Source organism: Zootoca vivipara, chromosome 12 (assembly GCF_965207765.1).
Source record: "Zootoca vivipara chromosome 12, rZooViv2.hap1.1, whole genome shotgun sequence".
NCBI lineage: Eukaryota > Metazoa > Chordata > Lepidosauria > Squamata > Lacertidae > Zootoca > Zootoca vivipara.
In genome coordinates this window covers 51,756,258-51,781,051 of record NC_142595.1, presented here as the reverse complement: position 1 = coordinate 51,781,051, position 24,794 = coordinate 51,756,258, and the positions used below count along the sequence as shown (strand labels likewise).

The 24,794-nt window shown below is 50.4% G+C and overlaps 2 protein-coding genes and 1 non-coding gene across 3 annotated transcripts in view; all 3 read right to left on the bottom strand.

The window, feature by feature from the left end:
* Positions 1-3,311: 3,311 nt before the first annotated feature.
* EIF4A1 (eukaryotic translation initiation factor 4A1) lies at positions 3,312-13,455 on the bottom strand. Its single transcript, XM_035135935.3, has 11 exons — positions 13,417-13,455; positions 11,786-11,834; positions 11,462-11,594; positions 10,432-10,571; positions 8,918-9,086; positions 7,276-7,385; positions 6,417-6,560; positions 6,097-6,234; positions 5,002-5,091; positions 4,488-4,567; positions 3,312-4,123 (listed from the first exon to the last, which is right to left on the bottom strand). The coding sequence occupies exons 1-11, from the start codon at positions 13,437-13,439 to the stop codon at positions 3,979-3,981; spliced, it is 1,221 nt and encodes a 406-aa protein (XP_034991826.1). The 5' UTR covers positions 13,440-13,455; the 3' UTR covers positions 3,312-3,978.
* LOC118095948 (small nucleolar RNA SNORD10) lies at positions 7,479-7,618 on the bottom strand. Its single transcript, XR_004693861.2, has one exon. It is a non-coding gene; the product is annotated as a small nucleolar RNA SNORD10 (small nucleolar RNA).
* Positions 13,456-16,911: 3,456 nt separating the features above from the next.
* The window catches only part of SENP3 (SUMO specific peptidase 3), a 30,185-nt gene continuing 22,302 nt past the window's right edge, over positions 16,912-24,794 (bottom strand). Inside the window, exons 9-11 of the mRNA XM_035136396.3 lie at positions 23,730-23,813; positions 23,333-23,383; positions 16,912-17,837 (exon numbers count right to left, since the gene is read on the bottom strand). Of these exons, the coding sequence (XP_034992287.2) occupies positions 17,727-17,837; positions 23,333-23,383; positions 23,730-23,813 (246 nt within the window). The 3' untranslated portion in view covers positions 16,912-17,726. The remainder of the gene's footprint in view (positions 17,838-23,332; positions 23,384-23,729; positions 23,814-24,794) is intronic.

The following is a 24,794-nucleotide window of genomic DNA, read 5'->3' as shown; positions in this document are numbered from 1 at the left end:
TTTAGTCATGTCTGACTCTTCGTGACCCCATGGACCAGAGCACGCCAGGCCCTCCTGTCTTGCACTGCCTCCCGCAGTTTGGTCAAACTCATGTTGGTAGCTTCGAGAACACTGTCCAACCATCTCGTCCCCTGTCGTCCCTTTCTCCTTGTGCCCTCAATCTTTCCCAACATCAGGGTCTTTTCCAAGGATTCTTCTCTTCTCATGAGGTGGCCAAAGTCTTGGAGCCTCAGCTTCAGGATCTGTCCTTCCAGTGAGCACTCAGGGCTGATTTCCTTCAGAATGGATAGGTTTGATCTTCTTGCAGTCCATGGGACTCTCAAGAATCTCCTCCAGCACCATAATTCAAAAGCATCAAATTTTCAGCCATCAGCCTTCTTTATGGTCCATCTCTCACTTCCATACATCACTACTGGGAAAACCATGGCTTTAACTATACGGACCTTTGTCAGCAAGGTGATGTCTCTGCTTTTTAAGATGCTGTCTAGGTTTGTATTGTTGTGGTAGCTTCTTGAAACTTTTACATTATCACTGTATCACATGGGCTACTGCAATGCGCTCTACGTGGGGCTACCCTTGAAGGTGACTCGGAAACTACAACTAATCCAGAATGCGGCAGCTAGACTGGTGACTGGGAGCGGCCGCCGAGATCACATAACACCGGCCTTGAAAGATCTACATTGGCTCCCAGTACGTTTCCAAGCACAATTCAAAATGTTGGTGCTGACCTTTAAAGCCCTAAATGGCCTTGGTCCAGTATACCTGAAGGAGCGTCTCCACCTCCATCATTCTGCCCGGACACTGAGGTCCAGCGCCAAGGGCCTTCTGGCGGTTCCCTTGTTGCGAGAAGCCAAGTTGCAGGGAACTAGGCAGAGGGCCTTCTCGGTGGTGGCGCCTGCCCTGTGGAACGCCCTCCCAACAGATGTCAAAGAGGAAAACAACTACCAGACTTTTAGAAGACATCTGAAGGCAGCCCTGTTCAGGGAGGCTTTTAATGTTTAATAGATTATTGTGTTTTATTTTTCTGTTGGAAGCCGCCCAGAGTGGCTGGGGAAACCCAGCCAGATGGGCGGGGTATAAATAATAAATTTTATTATTATTATTATTATTATTATTATTATTATTATTATTATTATTATATTAGTGGTCATTATATCGTTTCATCGTCTTGGTGAACTGGTTTGAGGTTTAATAACCAGTGTATAAATTTTATCTAAGTGGACATACGTGCCCTTTCCCCCCCAGTGAATGCTGCTGGTGATACTGGGTGCCTTGAAGCAGGCGGTGGTGGTCTCTGGTGCAGGAGATGAGCTGTGAGCCACCTCGGGCCGGGAAGACAGATCACCCGGCTGTGTCTCATGGTGGCCCCGCTGGCCTGTGAGTCAGCAGATTCTCCTTCCTCATCTCAGCCTGCAGCAGGACAGTCTGACACTCATGTGATGGGGAAGCACGTCCCCGACACCCGGAGAGCGCCAAGGGAGTCTTCTTCCGCCCGGCCCACCCACCTACCTGTGGGTTGGGACCACAGCTCAAGGGGGCTTGAAAGAACTGGGCAACTTTACAGAGGAGGATAGCAGGGGCTTCTGGAACTGGAAGGGAACACGAGCGTCATCTATCGTGATAATAATTTTACTATTTACATGCCACCTATCTGTCTTGGTTTCCCTGGCCTCTCTCGGCAGCTCCCCACAAAATATTTTTGTTGTTTAGTCGTGTCTGACTCCTCGTGACCCCATGGACCACAGCACGCCAGGCACTCCTGTCCTGCACTGCCTCCCGCAGTTTGGTCAAACAAAGTACTAAATACACAATAAATTGCAATGCAGGAATATGCAGCTGCCCATGATGGGAATCGAACCTGCCACCTGTTGGCTTGCAGGTTTACATTATTAGATATAACCAAAGTAATCATAAGCCCACACTTTCCGAGCAACACAGCCCCAACGTTTAGCGCTATTAATCTTTTTTTTTGTAAATCATTTTTATTAAATTTTACATCTTTTTTAACAAAATCACAATCAACAATATAAACACAAAATGAATTCTCAATTACCCCTCCCCACGACTTCTCCAAACTTCCCTTCCTGGTTTTTTTTATGCATTCATTTCTCTTGCTGATTATCTTAATTTGGTCCTAACATTTTAACCTTTTTACTAATCTATTTATTTTGCTAATTGTGTTTAGTCAAACCCTGCAATTGAGTTTATTTACATTGTTTCTGTAGGTATAACCTAAAAGGTTCAGTCTTTTTAAAAGTCTCTTTTGTCCTTATCTTTGAGTCTTCCAGTCAACTTTACCATTTCAGCATACTCCATCAAGTGTTTTCATTAATCAACCAAATCTGCACGCCACCCTATACAGTACCTGCAGATCTCACATGAAATCGCAATGTTGATTTTTGTAACGAAGGATAACTCTGGGGCTTCAAGAACAGCGGGCACACCCTGCTATGCCAACCTGCTGGCCCCCAGATCTTCTGGACTACAAATCCCATCATGCCTCAGGAGGGCACCCATATGGGGAAAGTCTGGGGTTGGAAGCAGGACCCATCCATTTGGGGGGCGGGGTGGGGTCAAGCCGGCTTTTGTCCCCAAAGTCCTCTCCCCACACCTCTGCTTCAAGCAGGGGTAGGCAATCTAAGGCCCTGGGGGGGGGGGTACATTTGGCCCAACTGCCTTTTCAATCTGGCCCAATTTACAGTAGAATGTGCCCCTTTTATTTAAGATAAATCTCCAAATTTAGTCTGGCCCACCACATGGTCTGGGGGACGTTGCTGAAAAACAGTTGCTGACCCCTGGCTTAAGGCCAGGCAGCCAAGCCTAGACTACTGCAGCACACTTTTGTGGAGCTGCCCTTGGACCCTGTTCAGAGGCTGCCAAGCTGCTCCCAGGTGCATTAGCAAAACCCAGCTGACCACACCGCTCTGCTTGCCCAATGAGAACAGGCTGAGGAAATGTCTGTTAAGGGGGTCACAGGATCCATCCCAAATCAAGCACCACCTCCTGTCATTTTCTGACTTCAAAACCTAAACTAGCATCGTGGCCAGGTAGGGATTTGAACCCTGCTCTTCCAGCACCCATAGCATTTGGCCACAGTGGCTAGACACAAGGTCTAGATTAGAAGCTTGCTTTTTTTAGGAGGAAGTGGTGGCAAGCTTCCATGCTGTGATAGCTTTTTCTTTTTAATGGACAGCAGAGGGCTTTCGGGTCGTGATAAAAGAACTGATAGCACTAATATTCTTGGAGGAAAATGTTCAAGTGAGGCACCCCCTCCCTTTCTTAAAATTCACAAAAATCACCCAAGGCGCATAGAGTTTTCTCAAGATCACGTTTATTTTGGTCACTGTAACTTTCCTTTTGAATAAATAATAGCTATACAAAAAAAAAGGTTTTAAGGTTGCACATACAGATTTTTTTGCCGTATGAAAAGTTTTCAATTTTTTTTAGATTTTATCTTAAAGTGTTGGGGGGAAAAGGTCTCATCTCGAAGATACATAGAGGGGAGGGGGAACAAAACATCTTGGCAATTTGCTTTGAATCAGTGATTTCCTCCCCCCCTCCTTCTCTGAAGCAATGATTTTAAGTCCGGGAGAAAACAGAAACACCCACACCCTTTTGATTCTGAGGGTGGTTGCCTTTCCTTTCCTGCTATAGCACCACGATTTTGTTGAAGGGTTCAATTTTGAATTTGCTCCCCAAGTCCCAAGGGGCTGGCAGCGGCTGGAGAAGCAAGCTACCAAATGAAGTTGACAAGTAGAGAGGGGCAGGGGGGGGGGGAGACCGAGAAAAGGCGCCAGTAAACACTAAGAGGTCATTCTGCCCCCAGAGAGAGTGACATTTATTCAAAAGGCAAGAAAACTCAAAAAAATTAGAAAAGGGCAGGTATTTTTATAAGGGTTGGGGGGGGGGAAGAGGATTGTGCCTAATTGGGGTGGGGGGTGGGTTCTCGCAGGCACAGTGAGCCCCTACAGAGGCAGCTCAGATGAGGTCGGCCACGTTGAGAGGCATTTCCTCGATGGAGGTGTTGTAGAATGTCTCGATGTCGCGAAGCGTACGCTTGTCTTCTTCTGTCACCATGTTGATCGCAACTCCTTTCCTTCCAAAACGGCCCCCTCGGCCGATCCTGGAGAGGTGGCAAGAAAGAGAATAGTATTTACCGGGGGGGGGGGGGTGAGCAGGAGGTAAGTAAAGGACATCGCAAGAGCCTGCTGGATCAGACCCAATGGCCCATCACCCTGTTCTCGCAGTGGCCAGCCAGGTGCCCATTAGGTAAAGGAAAAGGACCCCTGGGCGGTTATGTCCAGTTCCGGGTCATTTGGCCAGCAGGACTAAACTGCACCTGGCACAACGGAACATGTGACGGAAACCAGAGTGCACAGAAACACGGTTTACCTTCCCGCCACAGCAGTACCTATTTATCTTTCCAACCCCCTGCAATGTAAGCCTGAGGGGCCAGAAAGTGTGGGGGAGGAAAAAAAGGATCTCACCTGTGTATGTAGTTCTCACGGTTGGTTGGCAGGTCATAGTTGATGACCAGGGAAACCTGCTGGACATCAATGCCACGGGCCTGGAAATGAGAAGAGGGGAGGTTTAGCGGTTTTACCAACAGTTATCAATCTGTCATGCTCACAAGGTTTTCAACTGTGGGCATCTGCTACGTGGGGCAAGGCACCATAGCGGCGGGTGCCAGCCGTGGGGAAGAGCAGCTCCCGCGATTCGTGTGCCAAGGAGCTACAATCCGCCAGTAGCACTGCGCCAGCCAGGCAGAGAGGGAATCTCCTTGGGTGGGTGGCCAACTGGACAAACACGGGAAACCCACAAACAGGATGTGAGCACAAAGACCTGGCTGTCTCCCCCTCCTGTTGTTTCTGGAGAAGCCCTTCTCTCCTCCGGGAATTTGTCCTTGGCTGTTACTGCCCACTGTGGAAGTGAGTTCCACAGTTCAGCCTCTCCTGAATCACCCAACATTCAGCGGATGTCCTCCTTCCACGCCCCACTCACCAGTAAGTCTGTGGTGATCAGGACACGGCTGGAGCCAGAGCGGAATTCCCTCATGATGACATCGCGCTCCTTCTGGTCCATGTCTCCATGCTGAAATGAAAGAAGGCACCACCTTAATCTTCCTTTGTATGTTTATGGAAAATTATAGAACCTAACAAGCCTTTCTCATTTTGCTGGGGTGTGGAAACGTGACTACAGTCGTACCTCGGTTTACGAACCGCTCGGTTTGCGAACAGTTCGGGTTACGAACTCCGCAAACCCGGAAGCGTTTTCGGCGCGCTCGCGCTCGGTTTGCGACCTTTTCGGGTTACGAACTGCGACCTGGAACGGATCGCGTTCGCAACCCGAGGTACTACTGTATTCCCATTTTTCCTTTTTCTCGCATCATGTACATTACATAATCATCTCGTTTGTGCCCTGATCTCACTTTCGGATAATCTTTTGTTTCTTACATGGCATTGACACTATTGTTTATCTGAATTGCATGTTTTTTTTCAGATAGCTTTGTAACCTGAGTGGAAGGAAATCAGGACGGCGTCACACACACAAAGACAACTAGCACATCTCGCCAACCTCAGAGGGAGTTGTGACAGGTTAAGTGTTTCCCCAGCATGAACCAGCACACAGCCACGGGGAGGAACGCTGTGCTGGGATGTATAGGGTAAAGTTTATGTACCCCTGCTAGATATAAGACAGTCACCACTTTCAGAGGTGCCTCTTTGCCCAGTAGCAAAGGGGGGGGGGTGAGGGAGACCAGAACCTGAGGCAAGCAGGACGGCAATTGCGACTGCTTTCAATTTTAGTGCACATAGCGGGTTGTGAAAACCCCTATTCTGAACAATGCTTTTTATAGCATAGGGAATCAGGTGGTGGGATTGAAAAAACCACTATCTTGTTTAGTTTTTTAAAATATTTTATTGCCACTTATCCACCACGGTTTCCTGCCTGCAATCCTATTAACACGGCTTGTGTTTAAAGGCTTCTTTCTGGGCCCTTTCCACAGGATCAAATTTACATAAGACTGAGACCTCCCCATTAGACAATCCTGAACAGGACTCCCCTTCCCCCCCCCCCCGAAAAGGCTCGTTCACCCACCATGGCGGAAACTGTGAAGTCCCGGGCATGCATCTTTTCAGTGAGCCAGTCCACCTTCCTCCGGGTGTTGATGAAGATGACGGCTTGAGTGATGGTGAGGGTCTCGTAGAGATCGCACAGGGTGTCCAGCTTCCACTCCTTTGGCACGAGAGGGAGCAGTTACAATCAAAGTAGAACACCCACTCCAAATTTAAACCCGTTTCAAGGCCCCCCTGAGAACCCCCAGGCTATTTGAAGGGGCCACCTTGACTGGTTCTCTTGCCACTCCCAACACCTCCTCCCGGTCACCCCATAAGCCCTGTGTAACCGTCGCCACGTACCTCCCTCTCCACGTTTATGTAGAACTGCCTAATACCCTCCAGGGTGAGCTCCTCCTTCTTGACCAGGATACGGATCGGGTCCCGCATGAATTTCTTGGTCACCTCCAGGACATCCATAGGCATGGTGGCAGAGAGAAGCACCACCTGGAAGGGGACAGAGGGGCTGTGAGTCAATACATTTGTACCCTCAAGGCAGTCGGGGTACTTGCGGGGGAAATCACCTGGCAGAGAGTATATGAGTCGGGTTCAAGGTCCTTGAACAAAGCTGTGAGCAATTTAGATCCAGGGTACCTCAAGGTTTGCTTAACAGTGGTGGCCATAGCTGCCAAGTTATCCCTTTTTAAAGGGATTTTCCATTATGCTGAATAGGCTTCCTTGCGAGAAAAGGGAAAACTTGGCAGCTATGGTGGTGGCCAAACTTGGCCCTCCGGCTGTTTTTGGACTACAACTCCCATCATCATGGGATAAGGGATTTTATTTTTGTGTAGGAAAAGCAGGATACAAATAAATAAAACCAAATAACTCGGCAGAGAGGAGATTGAGGGAAGTCCAGAGGAGGGGGAGGGAGAATAATTGTAAATAACATGAATGAGATTTGTTCCATTATTTGTTATAAAATTCAATAAATATTCATGTTCAAAATATAATTTTTAAAAAAACCCTTAGCTAACAGGACCAGTGGTCAGGGATGATAGGAATTGTAGTCCTAAAACAGCTGGCCTAAACCTTCCATCACAGAGATCTAAAGAACCTAACGAGGCTCATTTAACAACGACAAGCTTTTGGCGCCACTGGCCAAGCCCTGTGGAACTCTCTGCCCCTGGGGAGTCTGAACCAACGAGCTGAGAAATTACCGTACCTGTGTGTTCCCACTCAGTTTCTGGAAGATGTCATAGATCTGGTCCTTGAAACCTCGGCTCAACATCTCGTCAGCCTCATCCAGCACAAACATCTTGATAAACTTGGGTGCTGCAGAGACAAAGGAGTGTTGGTGAGGACTTTGGGGGGGGGGGGTAGAGACAGAGTGTCTCCTCAAGGGGACGGCGGCCGGGGGAAGCTGCTGTTCTCAGGAATCTTTTAAGAGCTATGATCACTTCCGAAACCCACACCTTTCTCTCCCAGAACAGCAGAACGCCAACCGGGAGGGAAAAACGGGGGGTTGATGGGAGTCAGATGACACGCATGGGAGATCATCACAGAACAGCAAGACAGGGGCGATATGGATCTGCTTATGAAAATGGCAACTCTACCGCCAAGAGCAAAGTCACACGAGCCTGAGATAAGGCTGGAAACAAAGTCCTGATGAGGAACGCCTTGAGGAAGTTGGGTGTGTCTAGTCTGGAGAAGAGAAGACCTAGGGCAGGGGTCCCCAGACTTACCGCGCAGTGGGGCGGGCCGGAGGGCAAAGGAGTGCGCGCCCGTGCGCATGCGCACACGGGCGGGAGAAAATCGCTTGTGCGCATGCGTATGGGCCTCCCCCGACCCAGAAGTGCATCGGAAATGACCTCTTCTGGGTCGGGAGAGGCCCATACGCATGCGCACAAAGGATTTTCGGCGATTTTTTGCCGATTTTTAAGATCGTCACCGCGCTGCGTGCTGTAAGACCGGGCGGCGGCAGCGGGCGCCGGGGGTCGTCGCGGGCCGGATTGGGAGGCCGATTGGGCCGCATCCGGCCCGGGGGCCGTAGTTTGGGGACCCCTGACCTAGGGGATCCATAATAATAATTTATTATTTCTACCCTGCCCAATAGCCTATTATTTCTATCCCACCCAATACCCCGCGCTTCAAATATGGGAAGATGGAGCCAGCTTGTTCTCTGCTGCTAGAGAGCAAGTGTCTAACCTTAAACGTGCTGCTAAGGTTATGGCAGCCTACTACAGCCAAATGGATTGAGAAAGCTTGGTCTGTAATAACTACAATTTAGCAAACTTATTACATAAAAATACAGGCAGAAAATGGGTGTTTTGGGCAATGTCCTGTAACAAGCCAACACTGAACCGTAGGCTGCTTTCAACCTGCCGTAACGTTACGAGTGGTTCTTTGCATTTTCTCCCTTTTGAAGTAAAATAAAAAAATTCCTTCAGTAGCACCTTAAAGACCAACTAAGTTTTTATTTTGGTATGAGCTTTCGTGTGCATGCACGATCTGAAGAAGTGTGCATGCACACGAAAGCTCATACCAAAATAAAAACTTAGTTGGTCTTTAAGGTGCTACTGAAGGAATTTTTTTATTTTACTTCGATCCAGACCAACACGGCTACCTACCTGTCTCCCTTTTGAGTTTATTTACTAAGAAGGCAGCCCTGTTTAGGGAAGTTTTTAATGTGTGACATTTTAATTATTTCTAATCTTTGTTGGAAGCTGCCCAGAGTGGCTGGGGAAACCCAGTCAGATGAGCGGGGTACAAATAAAAAATTATTATTATTATTAAGACCGTAAGATGATTTGCCGATTTGCTCTGTGCTACTACCTGGAGGGAAACTGAAGAATGCAAATACTTACACAGGTATCGCCTGTTCAACATGTCGAAGACGCGTCCAGGGGTCCCGACAATGATATGGGGGGCCTCCATCTGCAGTTTCTGCACTTCGGCGCGGACGTTAGTCCCGCCTATACAGGCATGGCAGGAGGCACCCATGTAGTCTCCCAGGGCCATCACAACCTTCTGGATCTATGGGAAGACGAGAAGGGCAGAGTTGTTAGCGGGGTCTGGACTCTCTGGCGCTGGTCAAGGGCAATGGCCTCCCGGTGCCAACACTTTTGTTTCCCCAGCATGAACCAGCAAACAGCCACAGGAGAGACACTGTGCTGGGATGAACAGGGATGATTGCTGTCCCCCTGCTAGAGAAAGAGGCTTCCACTTTTTGCAGGTCGCCTCTTTCGTCAACTAGCAGGGGGAGGGAAGATGGATGGAAGAGAACAGTTGGAGCGGAGGCAGCAATTCCTTCCTTCACTTTGTAAAGCGGGACAAGGCCAGGAGAACCAGAATGAAGCCCCTTAAAAATGCTCTTGCACACCAGGGAAGGAGATGCAGAACACAGATGTCAAAGGGAGGACAGCAGGAGCCTGGGAGGCAAGTCAGGTCACTTGAGAAGACAAAGGACTTCATGCAGTGGACTGTTAATCTGTGGAACTCCCTCCCTCAGGAGGCAGTGAAGGTCACAGAGTCAGATGGCTTTAAGAGAGGTTGGAGAAACTCATGGGGAGGGTGATCAATGGGTACTACCCACGATGGCGCAGCTCTGCCTCCAGAGGTTGGCAGCTATGCTTGGGATTCAGAGGGAAACTGCAGGAAGGGAGTATGCTCGTGTTTTGGTCCTGTTTGGATGTTTCCCAAAAGAGGCAACTGGCTAGTCAATGCAAGAACAGGATATGGGGCTAGATGGGCCATAGGTTTATGGCCTTGGCCTGATCCAGCAAGGGCCATAAGTTTACAGCAGGAGATAAATTGAATACAAACATTTTTAAAAAAGGTCTCAAGCCCTGCAGGAAAGCAAACCATGATGCAAATTCATTCACTGCATTGCTGATTTACATTGCAATGTTACACCTGTCTGCTCAGATTTTGGTGGAAGGGGGAGAGAAGCCGGGTTCTTGCACCTTTCACAGCTGTGCGGCAGGCAGAAACTCCAACAGGTTCAGCCTTTCCTAGTACAGAAATGCAATTATGGATATAGCTTCACCTGTGCACGTTCTGTCTGTCAGACAGTTTATAAAGGCGCCTCTTTGCCCATTAAACCAGAGGAATGAATGGAGACCTCTGGAGTTTGTTTTTTGGGCCCTCAGTTCCACCTGCAAAAAGAGGACACGTGTTTTTATACAAGACAAAGCTGTGCGCATCTGAAGGCAGCCCTGTTTAGGGAAGTTTTTAATATTTGCTGTTTTATCGTGTTTTTTTAATATATTCTGTTGGGAGCTGCCCAGAGTGGCTGGGGAAACCCAGCCAGATGGGCGGGGTATAAACATTAAATTATTATTATTACTACTATGGGCTGGAAAGAGAAAGCGAGGCTTACCTGCTGAGCCAACTCTCTTGTTGGGGCCAGGACCAGTGCTTGGGTAGCTTTCAGGTCCAGCTCAATTTGCTGTAAGATGGAGATTGCAAAAGTGGCGGTCTTCCCAGTTCCAGACTGGGCCTGAGCAATCACATCGTAACCTGAGTGGAAGGAAAGCAGGACGGCGTCACACACACACACAAAGACAACTAGCACATCTCGCCAACCTCAGAGGGAGTTGTGACAGGTTAAGTGTCTCCCCAGCATGAACCAGCAGACAGCCACGGGGAGGAACGCTGTGCTGGGATGAATAGGGTAAAGTTTATGTACCCCTGCTAGATATAAGACAGTCACCACTTTCAGAGGTGCCTCTTTGCCCAGTAGCAAGGGGGGTGAGGGAGACCAGAATGGCTACTTTCAGAGAAAGGCATTTGCAGTGTTGGGTGGGAAAAACTTGGAAAGATCTCCCAAAATTCCTTTCTTTCTGCCTAGTATTGCTGATCAGGAAAAAAAACCCCTCAATGTCAGGTTTTTAACACTACAAATCCCCATCATTCCTAGCCAGGACAGCCACATTCAATGGAAATGAAAGCCCAAAATATCTGGAGGGCATCAGGCTGCAGACCAAAACAGAGCAGATAAAAGGAAGGACTTCCTCACCCAACTATGGAAGTCGTTCCCTGAAGCATAAAGGGAACCTCTGAACGCCAGTTGTTATGCCCAGGTCCAACCTGTAGGATTTTACTGTTTGGGGAATCTGGCTGGCCTCTCTGAGAACTGGATGCTGATCTGATGCAGCAAAGTCCCTTTTCTGGCAATACTAAACTTAAAGTGAAGCAGCAAGCTAAGCAGAAGTTAGTTCGATCATTTGCTGCATACATTCTGCTATATGGGGCTTAAATGCTTGCTCGCCAGGGCAGCAAGCTAAGCTGTCAACTTAGAAATCTCTCTTTTTCGCTGCCTGCCTTTCCCTATACTCTCCTCCTTTTACGCAGGGCCCCCCCACCCCCTTTTGAAGAAGTGTGCTGCTGCTTGAGCAGTTAAGCCTCACCCTTGATACAAGGGAGAATGGCTCGCTGCTGGATGGCGGAGGGCTTCTCAAAACCATAGGCGTAGATTCCTCGCAGGAGGGACTCCGACAAGTTCATGTCATCGAAACTGTCAACGATCTCGTTCCAATTGCTCTGTAGGGAAGAAGCAGGGAAAGATGAACTCCCTCAGCCAAGCCCCAACCCTCTCAAAAGAAACATCCAAGCCCCCAAAAGGGTAATCTGGGCAACCTGGATGCCAATGTGTTGGTTGGGATACAGAGATCATGGTATGTTTTCCCCCTATTTAGTTATCCAAATGGCTCCGGACAGGGGTAGTTTCTCACCTCAATGACACCATCGGGGTCCATCCCTTCGGGGCCATTGTCTCTAGGTCTAGAGGAAAAACAACAGAACATTTTAGAAACACTCAAGATGAGCAACCAGGAAAATACCAATGCACTCGCCACCCCTTGCATATATTATGGCTCCCCAATGCACTTGTGTTTTGCAATAGCTTATGTAAGGAATGGCCTTATGTGACAACTAGAGGTCAGCAACACAACCTTGGAAGGTCAGAAGTTTACCACCACCACAGCCTTCCCACTTGTTCTCTCCTCCCCTGATCTTGTGGCTGTGAGTTCCACAGGTCCCTTTGTCAACTCCAGCTATTCCTCCCAGCCCCCCCCCCGTCATAGCTGGAGAGGAGGAAAGCGATGCCGTAGCTTAACGTGTCCCACGGCGGCCCATTTGCCGCTCCCCACGTGCCTCCCGCTCCTTCCCGGCTCCCTTTTTCTTCCTGCTTTCCTTTTAAGGGCAAGAGGCTCCTCCCTCCCCGCGCCTCTGGCCACAGGCCCGTGACGTCACGGGCGCAGAATTCCCGGATGCGAAGCGACAGGACAATAGGCAGGGCGGGAGATGGGGGGGCGGCGGACGAAGGGAGAAATGGACGCGCCCGCGGCAAGGGGGGGGGGAGGGAAGAGAAGCAGCGTTGCTTCTCCCCCCCTTACTCTAAAATGGGCTCGCCCGTGCCAAGTCTGCGCGGTGCGGAAATTGAATTGCCCAACCCCCCGGCGGGGGGGGGAACGGGGAAAGGATGGGCGAGTCCAAATGCAGAGAAAGGGAGGAGGGGAAAAAAGGAGCAGACCACGGAGGAAAAGGGAGAAAAACTTGTGTAAGAGGAAAATGCTCAAAATGGCTGAAAAAAGGGGAGGGGGGAGAGAGGAAAAAAGGACAGGCCGCCTTTTTTCCCTTCGCCCTCCACACGGGGGACACTCAGCACAGAAAGAATATCGCCTCCTCTTCAACGGTTCCCCGCACACCAAAAAAACCCAGGAGATTCCTTAAATAAGAGATAACCCCTCCCGTTTTCTCGACGAAAAATGGAACCGCCCGCAAGCATTTAAGAAAAAAAAAACTTGGGGGAGATAAACCCCCTAAAGGGGGAGGGGGAAGATAAGAGACAACGCCATTACAGAAACCGACGCCCCGCGTTCCCTCCCGGCGAAATGGCGGCGGTTCTCGCGAGGGAAGTTCTTATTCACACGCCGGTGCTGGGGGAGGCCCGTTCCTGCTTTTCATTTCTCCCCCCCCCCCGGCGATGAAAATGGTCTCGGCCCCAAAGCGACATAGACCATAAGGGGCAAAGACGAATCCACTACCGAAAATGGGGTTGGGAAAAATGCGATGGCCACGACCTGGCCGGCCACGTGGAATGAGGCGAGGAGGGGGTCTTAAGAGAGGGAACAAAATGGAGGAAGGCGAGAAGGAAACTATTCACGCTCCTTTTACTATGTGGAAAGCGCCTCTCTTTTCCCTGTTCCCTCTCCTCCTTTGCCCCGTAATGGTTCGGTCCTCGGATGGAACCTTGGAATTGGGGCGCGAGGGCGGTGAAGAGGCCTAGACGGACCGAAATGGCGGGTTGGGGGTGGGGAGGAGGCCCTGTCGCGCGCGCACTCTCCCTCGCTTGCTCACTCACCGGCTCTCTTGACTCGCAGACATCCTGGGGAAAAGGTCCTAGCCCCGCCCGCCTCGCTCCACCTTATAACAACCCGCCGGGGCCCCGCCCAGCGGCCCCTCCTCCATTGGCCCTCTTCCTCATGAGCCCGCCTAGCCACCAGGCTCACGCCATTGGCTCCGCGCGCTTCTCTCCGACCGGCTTCGCTCCCATTGGCCCTCCGCTCCCCCCCTCTTCCACTTTCGGAGACGCCATTGGCCAGCGATTCTCCGCCACCACCCGCCCATTGGACGAAGGGATCCGTGACGGGAGGATTTCTTTCTTTTTTTTAATGTCCTGTGGTGACGTCAAACCGAGGGGGGGACGTGAGGGGGGAAAAAAAGGGAGAGGTGGAAAGAACTCTCGCGGGCGGGCGGGCGTCGTGACGTCAACGGGAAGCGCCGGACTCTGGTTGGTCACCGGCCGCGTCAGTCGACGGATGGGCCAACGGGCGCCCGAAAGAGGAGGCGGGTTCTAGGAGGGGGCGACAGGGAGAGGAAAAAGGCCCACGTGGTTAGGCGTTGGGGCCTGAATTTTGGGCCTGCTGCCTTTGTCCAGCGGGGAGGGCAGAGCACCACGTGATATAGGCCTTGGTGGAGGGGGTAGTAAAATTCTCCCACCCCCCAAAAAAGTTAAAGGGGCTGGGCTGAAATTTAAATACTGGGTGCTTTTTGAGACCCCTCCCCCCCCAAAAAACCTTGCCAAAATATTTTCCAAAAGGCCACCCCCGGCCCATTACAAGGGAGCCCCCTTCTAGGTGCTGTGGATGTTCCTGGGCAGGAAAATTTGGGCCATCCCCCCAAAAAAACTCATTTCCTGACTCCTCCACCTTTTAAACTGGAAAGCTCCCCCCACCCCACAAACCCTCTTGTATCTGGGAGGATGGATCCGATCGCCACCCCCCGTTGATCCGCTGGTCAGGATCCCCTTCTGCTGACCCACTGGCAGGACCAACCACTACTGACCCACTGGGCTGGGTTCCCCCTCTTCTTCTCCAATGGCCTGTTCCTTCCCCCTCCTCCATTTTTATTTTAAAGCCTTCGGTATTCAACTGGTGGGTGGGTGCGGGGGCGGACTAGGTGAACAGCCCGATCTAAGGTGGGCTGCAACAGCTGTTGTTTTCTCTCTTAAAAACAAACCACCACCTTTTATATTTTACTGTTTTAAACGATTTTGGGGCCCATTACAGGAAGCGTTTAACAGACACGTTGTAAATACCAAAAAATGGTGAGATGCTGTCGAGGCAGTCAAAATCCTCACCTGAACTTCCTTGGCCCACCTTGAAACTGATCCAGCGTGCCAAGGCACTTTCAGTTTTTGGAAGGCAAAATGCAGAGAGCTGAGGGACCTGTTGGACTTGCCAGCATCCATCAGCCCCGGTCAGCATCGCCAATAATCGAGGATGGGGTCCCCACAGCATCTGGGGGACCAGGCATTGTCTCCTCCCATCTTTTGCAAGTGTTTTCGTTTTATTTTGTATTCTCATTTTGTATGTTTCTGTTGTGAACCGCCCTGGGATCTTCAGATGAAGGGCAGCATAATGATAATAATTTTATTATTTATACCCTGAGCGGTTTACATAACATTAAAAAATTGTAAAACATCAGACATTTAAAATTTCCCAATACTGTACAGGGCTGCCTTCAGATGTCTTCTAAGAGTCAGATAGTTGTTTATTTCCTTGACATCTAATGGGAGGGCGTTCCACAGGGCGGGCGCCACCACCAAGAAGGCCCTCTGCCTGGTTCCCTGCAACCTCACTTCTCGCAGGGAGGGAACCGCCAGAAGGCCCTCGGAGCTGGACCTCAGTGTCTGGCCTGAACGATGGGGGTGGAGATGCTCCTTTAGGTATACTGGGCCGAGGCTATTTAGGGCTTTCAAGGTCAGCCCCAACACTTTGAATTGTGCTTGGAAACGTTCTGGGAACCAATGTAGGTCTTTTAGGACCGGTGTTATATGGTCTCTGCCACCAATCTAGGATACAAATGTATAAAATCAACAACAATGGAAACACCAGAGGCAGACCTAAGCTTTCCTAGCATCTGAGAAGCTCCAGGTTGCTGCCAAATTTTATGCTACCCTTAAAACCAAGCCAGGTCCAATGGCGTAAGTTTAGGGACTTTCTGGATCCTTTGATACTTTAGCTTGATCACTGAGATTATCTGAAGGAACTTCATTGGTTGTCTCCTGGATCTGCGGGGCATGTATTCATGTCAAGAAACCGAGCCTTTTGTGTCTTTGGTCCGTTCCTGTGGGACTCTCTGCCACCGACGGCTTTTGTGGCAGCTTTAAGCACCTGCTGAAAACATTTCTGCGCTTCCAGGGATGTGCAGGCAATTGAGACCACCTTTCTGCAATGGTTAGTTGATTTTACAGTGCATAGGTATTCTTGCAGACCGCTTCAATACTTATTTTTTTTGCGATACAGTGGTACATAAGTATTTTTATAATTCAAGCCCTGGCCCGCCTCCCTGGTCCAGGAAAGAGCCATCCAAGGCCTATGCCCTTCCAGGAGGAAGAAACCAGTGGCCAGAGTATTTTGAGCTGGATTAGAAAAGGTTCCTGGCCCCGTTTAGGCTCTGAGAAACCCAAGTGACTCACTCCCAGAGCTGTTGTGGAGGAGAAAAAGCACACAGGCTTTCAATCCAGAAGATGAGTCACTACAGGCAGGACTGGGTTCAAGGAAAACAAATAGTGCAGCAAAAACCAGATAGCGGGATTTTTTTCCCTCCTGGGGGTGATGCCCAAGAAAGATGCCCAACGAACACACACACTGTATGTTTAGCCGAGATCCACGTTGGAACGTACCACACGCATATTGTGGGGAATTTGCTCCAGCCCCCCAAAATGAGCACACACCCGCTTTCATAATGCTTGGCTCTGATTTTAGAATGGCTCTCCCACCACAATGCCTGTGTTTCCTCCAATGGGGAGCCAGTGGTGGTTAGTGTGTTGGACTAGGATCTGGGACAGACCAGGATTCAAATCCACCCCCCCACCCTCGGTCACGCTGCTTACTGGGTGACCCTGGGCCAGCCGCTGCTTTTCTCAGCCTAGCCTACCTTGCAGGGTTGTTGGGAGAAGATGAAGAATTGGGGGGGATGTGGAGAATCGTGTATGCCACTTTGAGCTCAGAGGAAAAGGTGGAAAAAGTGCAATAACTAAACAGGGCCGGCAGAAAAGAGAGAGCTATTGTGCACCATGTGCGATCACAACACATGGAGCTGCCTTCCGACCTCCGGTGTAACCCCCCCCGCTCAACCCCCCCCTCCCAACTTCCCCAGCAGAGAGTGTTCTCCACCACAAAGGCTTAGGACCTTGTTTTGTTTCTCTCTCTTTATATATTGTTTTTAAAAAAGCAGATCTAGGACAGGAGGTGCAAAACTCTTTTCCTCGCCTTGTAATACTGCACACACAGAACACCCTTGTGTAACGCCACACATCGCAAGGAGGTTAGAAAATCCATTTGCGGCTGTCTTTTTTTCTCCAAAGAATGCTTTTTTTTATTACCCACAATGGTAGCCATCGTATAAAAAAATGCTTGTTTCCGTTATCTCGGCCCCAGTGTAGAAACCTGCCCCCCTGCCCGCCCACCGGAGCCCCTTCTTCCCCTGTTCCAACTCCCTCTCCCTTGAGAGGGGGGGGGGGAAACCAGAACATACATTATCCACTAACACAAGTAACCAACAGGGCGAGATAAAGCAGAGGGAGAAGCTGGGGTGGGCTGGAGGGTAATTTATGCCTCCCCCCCCCCGTCCCTGCCTTCCTGGTCCCTCGTTTTTGGACTCTATCCTCCCTCCGATCCGGAGCGGAACATGATAAGAAACTTCCCCGATCCCACCCGCTCGCCCTCAATCCCACCCATCCGTCGTGTGTCCCCCCACCCCATCCCCGCAACTTCCCCAACAGAACCAACTCGGAGAAAGGGCCCTCCGGAGGTCGGTTTTAAATACGAACGAAAGAAAACGAGAGACCAGGAAGAAGAAGAAAAAGAAGAAAAAGAAGATGAAGAAGAAAAATGGTAGGGGGGTTAACTCGGGTTAAAAACGACACCCCCCCTCCCCCAAAACGAGTCCGCTTGTTAAACCTCAAGAGTTCCAGTGACCTAAGGACCCCCCCTGCCCGCTTTCCGTGCACTCCAAATCGGATGGCCTCGGAAGGCGCTGCTGTCAAGCTGGAGGAGGAGGAGTCATGTGTCCGGCTGTCCAAGTCGGTGTGTCTTTGGGAGGGTGTGTGTGTGTGTGTTGTGTATTTTGTGTATGTGTGTGAGAGAGAGAGGGAGAGAGAGCTCGTCACGCGGTGAGCTTGCAGTGGCACAACTCCTTGTACATCTGACGGCGCAGTTTCGGCATGTCCTGCTGGGTGAAGGAGAAGGGGAGGCCCAGCGCCAGGAATTTGGAATACTGGAAGAGAAAGGAAAGGAGGATCAGGAGCATATACCCAAGAACATCATAAGAGCCTGCTGGATCAGACCCAATGGCCCATCATCCTGTTCTCACAGTGGCCAGCCAGGTGCCCATTAGGGGTTGTGGCGCTCATCTCGCTTTCAGGCCAAGGGAGCCGGTGTTTTTCCACAGGCAGCTTTCTGGGTCATGTGACCAGCAGGACTAAACCGCTTCTGGCACAACGGGACACTGTGATGAGTGCCAGAGCGCACGGAAACGCCATTTACCTTCCTGCCGCAGTGGTACCTATTTATAGAATCATAGAATCGTAGAGTTGGAAGAGACCCCAAGGGCCATCCAGTCCAACCCCCTGCCAAGCAGGAAACACGACCAAAGCATTCTTGACATATGCATGTCAAGCCTCTGCTTAAAGACCTCCAAAGAAGGAGACTCCACCACACTCCTTGGCAGCAAATTCCACTGCCGAACAGCTCTTACCGTCAGGAAGTTCTTCCTAATGTTTAGGTGGAATCTTCTTTCTTGTAGTTTGAATCCATTGCTCCGTGTCCGCTTCTCTGGAGCAGCGGAAAACAATCTTTCTCCCTCCTCCATATGACATCCTTTTATATATTTGAACATGGCTATCATATCACCCCTTAACCTTCTCTTCTCCAGGCTAAACATACCCAGCTCCCTAAGCCGTTCCTCATAAGGCATCGTTTCCAGGCCTTTGACCATTTTGGTTGCCCTCTTCTGGACACGTTCCAGCTTGTCAGTATCCTTCTTGAACTGTGGTGCCCAGAACTGGACACAGTACTCCAGGTGAGGTCTGACCAGAGCAGAATACAGTGGTACTATTACTTCCCTTGATCTAGATGCTATACTCCTACTGATGCAGCCCAGAAATGCATTGGCTTTTTTAGCTGCTGCATTATCTACTTGCACTGGCGTGCTTTCGAAGCCAGCAAGCAGGATTTGAGCAGCGATGCTGCGTTCCTGTGCTTTTTTCCTGCAATGCTCATTTCTCGTCTACCATCCAGGTTGGGATAAGTTTGCCATTCCTATCAAAGCTGTTCAGTTCTGTATGTAATCGGGAGGCCCGACAGATCAGCTTGGAAAAGTCTTAAACAACACTTTCACCCCTAATCGCAGCGTTGAGGCTTAATTTTTCTTCCACAGAAGGAGGAAGGTGGTGGCTGTGCTGCTGGGGGCGCACTGCCCGATTGAATACCCCCCCCCCACACAAAGAGCATGATCTACCCAACCAAGAGTGAGGACCTCTGCTTAGCGGATCAGGGTTCCCCCCCTTCTCCCCAGCTTTTTTGGGGGGGGGATAAGAGAAGGGATTCCTCACGTCACATGCTGCCAAGAACCAGAGAGACAGCCTCGGTCCTTCTGACCGCTCCAGATCTGGTGTGATAGAAAGCATTCCCTTAGACCCCCTACCCTGAATTTCTACAAACAAACAAAACCACAACACCTAACTTTGGGAGGCTGGCAAATATCACTTGGCTCGTAAGCCACCCCAGGGGCAATTCAGAGATTCCGTCAACAGGCCCACTTCTTGAAGGAGCCTGATGGGAGGGGTTGTCCCAAACAGCCTGAGCGCCCCAGCTTGGGGAAGGCTGGTATTCAGAATTAGGCACACAAACTCTTGTGCTTGACCTGTCCCTTGTAGGGTTAAAGGACATAAGAAGAGCCTGCTGGATCAGGCCAATGGCCCATCAAGTCTAGCATCCTCTTCTCAGAATAAACACCGGTCCTGAAAGACCTACATTGGCTCCCAGTACGTTTCCAAGCACAATTCAAAGTGTTGGGCGCTGACCTTGAAAGCCCTAAACGGCTTCAAAGGCCCAGTAGACCTGAAAGAGTGTCTCCACCCACATCGTTCAGCCCGGACACTGAGGTCCAGCTCCGAGGGCCTTCTGGCGGTTCCCTCCCTACGAGAAGCGAGGTTACAGGGAACCAGGCAGAGGGCCTTCTCGGTAGTGGCACCCGCCCTGTGGAATGCCCTCCCATCAGATGTCAAGGAAATAAACAACTATCTGACTTTTAGAAGACAGCTGAAGGCAGCCCTGTTTAGGGAAGTTTTTAATGTCTGATGTTTTATTGTGTTTTTAACATTCTGTTGGGAGCTGCCCAAAGTGGCTGGGGAAACGCAGCCAGATGGGCGGGGTATAAATAAGAATTTATTTATTTTTAAAATATGATGATGATGATGATGATGATGTAATAGGACTTGCTGCAATTGTGATGTTTAGCTTCTTTAGTAGACACTGTTTTGTTAGCAGTGCTTTATAGATTGCAATTGTTTGTTAATTATTTCATACGATTTCTGCTGTACTTGTGATATTCTACTGTGCTCTGCTGTGTTACTGTTATTTATTGGGATTCAGTTGAATGAGAAGCGGCGTAGAAATACAGTCGAGCCGTCAACCCGCGTGGGCAGCCAGATTCCACAACGGGAAACCCAGAAGCAAGATTCCAACACAAGGGCAACTCCCCCCTCCTGTATCGTCCAGCAACTGCTATCCAGAACCAGCCTCCAGCCTCCCAACTGGGGAAGCAGAGCATTGCCATCGTGGCTGCTAGCCCTCGATAGCCCTCTCCTCCTCCATGAATTTGTCTAATCCTCTTCTAAAGCCCTCCAAACTGGTGGCCACCCCTGCCTCCCATGGGAGGGAGTTCCACAGTTTAACTGTGTGTGAAGGAGGACTTTATTGTATCTCCCCTGAACCCTCCAACGTCCGACTTCATTAAATGTGTCGCGAGAGAGGGAGGCAAACCTTGCTTTCTCTGTGCAGGACATCATTTTATAAACTTCCACCTTGTTGCCTCTTAAAGGTAAAGTAAAGGTAAAGGGGCCCCTGACCATCAGGTCCAGTCGTGTCTGACTCTGGGGTTGCGGCGCTCATCTCGCTCTATAGGCCGAGGGAGCCGGCGTTTGTCCGCAGACAGCTTCCGGGTCATGTGGCCAGCATGACAAAGCTGCTTCTGGTGAACCAGAGCAGCGCACGGAAACGCCGTTTACCTTCCCGCCGGAGCGGTCCCTATTTATCTACTTGCACTTTGATGTGCTTTCGAACTGCTAGGTGGGCAGGAGCTGGGACCGAGCAACGGGAGCTCACCCCATTGCAGGGATTCGAACCGCCGACCTTCTGATCAGCAAGCCCTAGACTCTGTGGTTTAACCCACAGCGCCACCTGGGTCCACCTTGTTGCCTCTTACTCGCCTTATCTCTGGCCCCCCAAATCCCCAAAGGCTGCGACCTTTATCGCCACATCCCCTTGATAATTTGGGTTGCCCTTCTCCTGAGCTTTTCCCAAATGCAGTAAGGACTTTAAATCACAATGAATGCACTGAAAAAGAAAAAAGTTGTGTGTGCGTCTAGCTCAAACATTGCCATGTAGAGAACCCGATTATGCACACTGCAGGACAGCCTCGCTAGAGGGGAGGCGCCAACTCCCTCCAGGAATGGGACTGACTGTTCCTGCCGTCCGGACACCCACCCCACCCCCAGAAAACGGCTTCTGAGATTCCGCCATGCCTGGACAAGACCACACAAGCGTTTTGAAGCCTGTTGTTTCAAAGTAAAATCTTGCCAGACTGGAGGAAGGGGAAGAAGGCAGAACAGCCTTGTGTGCTGCCCACATTACGAGCTGCTGTTGCTGCAAACAGAGGTTGCCTCCTGATCACCCTCTCTTTTCTTTGCGGGAAGGGGGAAATCCTGCTTTCTGGCTGGAAATTAGATGATGCTTATTTGCCTTAATGCATCTAATAATAATAATAATAATAATAATAATATTTATACCCCGCCCATCTGACTGGGTTTCCCAGGCCACTCTGGGCAGCTCCCAACAGAATATTACAAACATGATAAAACATCAAATATTAAAAACTTCCCTAAACAGGCCTGCCTTCAGATGTCATCTGAAAGTCAGATAATTGTTTATTGCCCTGGCATCTGATGGCGCCACCACCGAGAAGGCCCTCTGCCTGGTTCCCTGTAACCCCGCTTCTCGCAGGGAGGGAACCGCCAGAAGGCCCTCGGTGCTGGACCTCAGTGTCTGGGCCGAACGATGGAGGTGGAGGCTCTCCTTCAGGTATACTGGGCCTTTGAGGCTGTTTAGGGCTTTAAAGCCACTTGTATGACATTCACCTGAAGAGCAGTGTCTGTATGCAGACATACACACCTGCCAGCCCACCCTGGGCTCCTTTGGAGAAAAAGGTGGGATGTAGATTTAATTAAATGCATAGATTTTGTTTTGTTTTTGCAGCAGAAACAGCAGTAACCAACCTTCATGGGCACGAGGACTCCCTTTTAACTTTGCAGACCTTCACATGCTGATTTGCCGTAGCTTTACAGACGCTGTACAGATGGCCAGAGGATTGGAGAAGATCAGTCTACATCCCAATCCCAAAGAAGGGCAGCACCAAAGAATGCTCCAACTACTGCACAACTGCACTCATTTCACACGCTAGCAAGGTTATGCTCAAAATTCTACAAGGCAGGCTTCAGGCAAATAGAAGGGGAAGAAATGGAGGGAGGGAGAGATTTTACTTTCTTGGGCTCCTTGATCACAGCAGATGGTGACAGCAGTCACAAAATTAAAAGACGCCTGCTTCTTGGGAGAAAAGCAATGACAAACCTAGACAGCATCTTAAAAAGCAGAGACATCACCTTGCCAGCAAAGGTCCGTATAGTTAGAGCTATGGTTTTCCCAGTAGTGGTGTATGGAAGTGAGAGCTGGACCATCAAGAAGGCTGATCGCCGAAGAATTGATGCTTTTGAATTATGGTGCTGGAGGAGACTCTTGAGAGTCCCATGGACTGCAAGCAGATCAAACCTATCCATTCTGAAGGAAATCAGCCCTGAGGGCTCACTGGAAGGACAGATCGTGAAGCTGAGGCTCCAATACTTTGGCCACCTCATGAGAAGAGAAGAATCCTTGGAAAAGACCCTGATGTTGGGAAAGATTGAGGGCACAAGGAGAAGGGGACGACAGAGGACGAGATGGTTGGACAGTGTTCTCGAAGCTACGAACATGAGTTTGACCAAACTGCAGGAGGCAGTGGAAGACAGGAGTGCCTGGTGTGCTATGGTCCATGGGGTCACGAAGAGTCGGACACGACTAAACGACTAAACAACAATACAGACGCTGTTAACATTGCTGCCTCCAGGTGTGAAGGCTGGCAGCCATTGATAGCCCTCCCTCCTCCACAAATTTGTAATCCCCTTTAAAGCCATTTAGGTCGGTGGCCATCGCTGCCTCCTGTGGGAGGGAGTTCCACAGTTTAACCCTGAGCTGTGTGAAGAGGGACTTTCTTTTATCTGTCCTGAATCTTCCCAGCATTCAGCGTCCTTGGATTTCCACCACCTGGGCAGCATGAATGTCTATGGCCAAGGAAGGGGCAGCTGATGGAGAAGACAAGGGAAAATAGCACCTTTCCCCTCTGAATGTGTCTGTTGCTTTTCGGAAACCTCAAGACCCCTCCTGCGCCCTCCGCCTCACCTGCAAGACGAAAGCGCCGCAGTCACTGTCGTTGTTCTGCCTGGCGATGTTCTGGAAGGAACGAAAGGAAGATCGGGTCAGGCCGAGGAGGGAGAACAGCAGCACGAAATGACTATCCCTCTCCTGTCAGGGAGGCCCCTCAGGCCCGCTCTGGGTCACTCGCTCCCTTGACCGCTTGGAAATCAAGAGAGACCTGTCCAAGACCTGCCCCCCCGATTCCCCCATTTCTCTCAAGAGCATCCTGCACTGGCGCACACCCAGGTAACACCATTCTTTGCGCTAAACAGCCGTTTTAGGCCCACTTATCGTGGGTTGAGCATGGCCATAGCCTGGGGCGGGGAGGGGAAAGCTTTCTGCTCCCTCCGGTGAGCAAATGGGGAGGAGGGATACCACTCACCATCTGAAAAACCCCTTTCCACCCGTCTCTGAAGTCCGGACGGTTCTTCTTGTCTGCTTCGGCCTGCAGGTATCTGCAGATGTGCTGTGGGGGGGAAGGAGAACAGGCGGGTTTCGAGTGTGAGCACTGGGAAGAGTGGTCCATTTCTCAGCTCCCTTCCTAAAGGGCAGGATGGCTAGACCAGTGTTTCCCAACCTTGGGTCGCCAACTGTTTTTGGACTACAACTCCCATCATCCCTAGTTAGCAGGACCAGTGGTCAGGGATGATGGGAATTGTAGTCCGAAAACAGTTGGAGACCCAAGGTTGGGAAACACTTAGCTAGACCACCCTCACCCCCTCCTCGCAAGCAGGTTTTTGCACATGTTGGAAGCCACCCAGAGCGGCTGTGGCAACCCAGTCAGATGGGCAGGGTACAAATAATAAAATTAGGGCAGCTGTTTATCAGCTCCATCTGGTACGCCGGCTGAGACCCTCCCTGCCTGCAGACTGTTTGGCAGAGTGGTGCATGCTCTGGTTATCTCCCACTTGGACTACTGCCATGCGCTCTACGTGGGGCTACCTTTGAAGGTGACTCGGAAACTGCAATTAATCCAGAATGCGGCAGCCAGACTGGTGACTGGGAGCGGCCGCCGAGACCATATAACACCGGACCTGAAAGACCTACACTGGCTCCCAGGACGTTTCAGAGCACAATTCAAAGTGTTGGTGCTGACCTTTAAAGCCCAGTATACCTGAAGGAGTGTCTCCACTCCCACTGTTCAGCCCTGACCCTGAGGTGCAGCTCCGAGGGCCTTCTGGCAGTTCCCTCCCTACAAGAAGTGAGGTTACAGGGAACCAGGCAGAGGGCCTTCTCGGTAGTGGCGCCTGCCCTGTGGAACGCCCTCCCATCAGATGTCAGGGAAATAAACAACTATCTGACTTTTAGAAGATATCTGAGGGCCCTGTTTAGGGAAGTTTTTAATGTCTGATGTTTTATCGTGTTTTTAATATTTTGTTGGAAGCCGCCCAGAGTGGCTGGGGAAACCCAGCCAGATGGGCGGGGTATTATTACTACTACTACTACT

Bases quoted from the DNA above. Each gene is read 5' to 3' on its own strand.
- EIF4A1 (XM_035135935.3), bottom strand. From the start codon at position 13,439: ATGTCTGCGAGTCAAGAGAGCCG. The intron at 11,835-13,416 runs GTGAGTGAGCAA...TTTTTCCTCTAG, and splicing joins TCTGCGAGTCAAGAGAGCCG to ACCTAGAGACAATGGCCCCG. The intron at 4,124-4,487 runs GTGAGATCCTTT...CCACCTCTCCAG, and splicing joins CGTGAGAACTACATACACAG to GATCGGCCGAGGGGGCCGTT.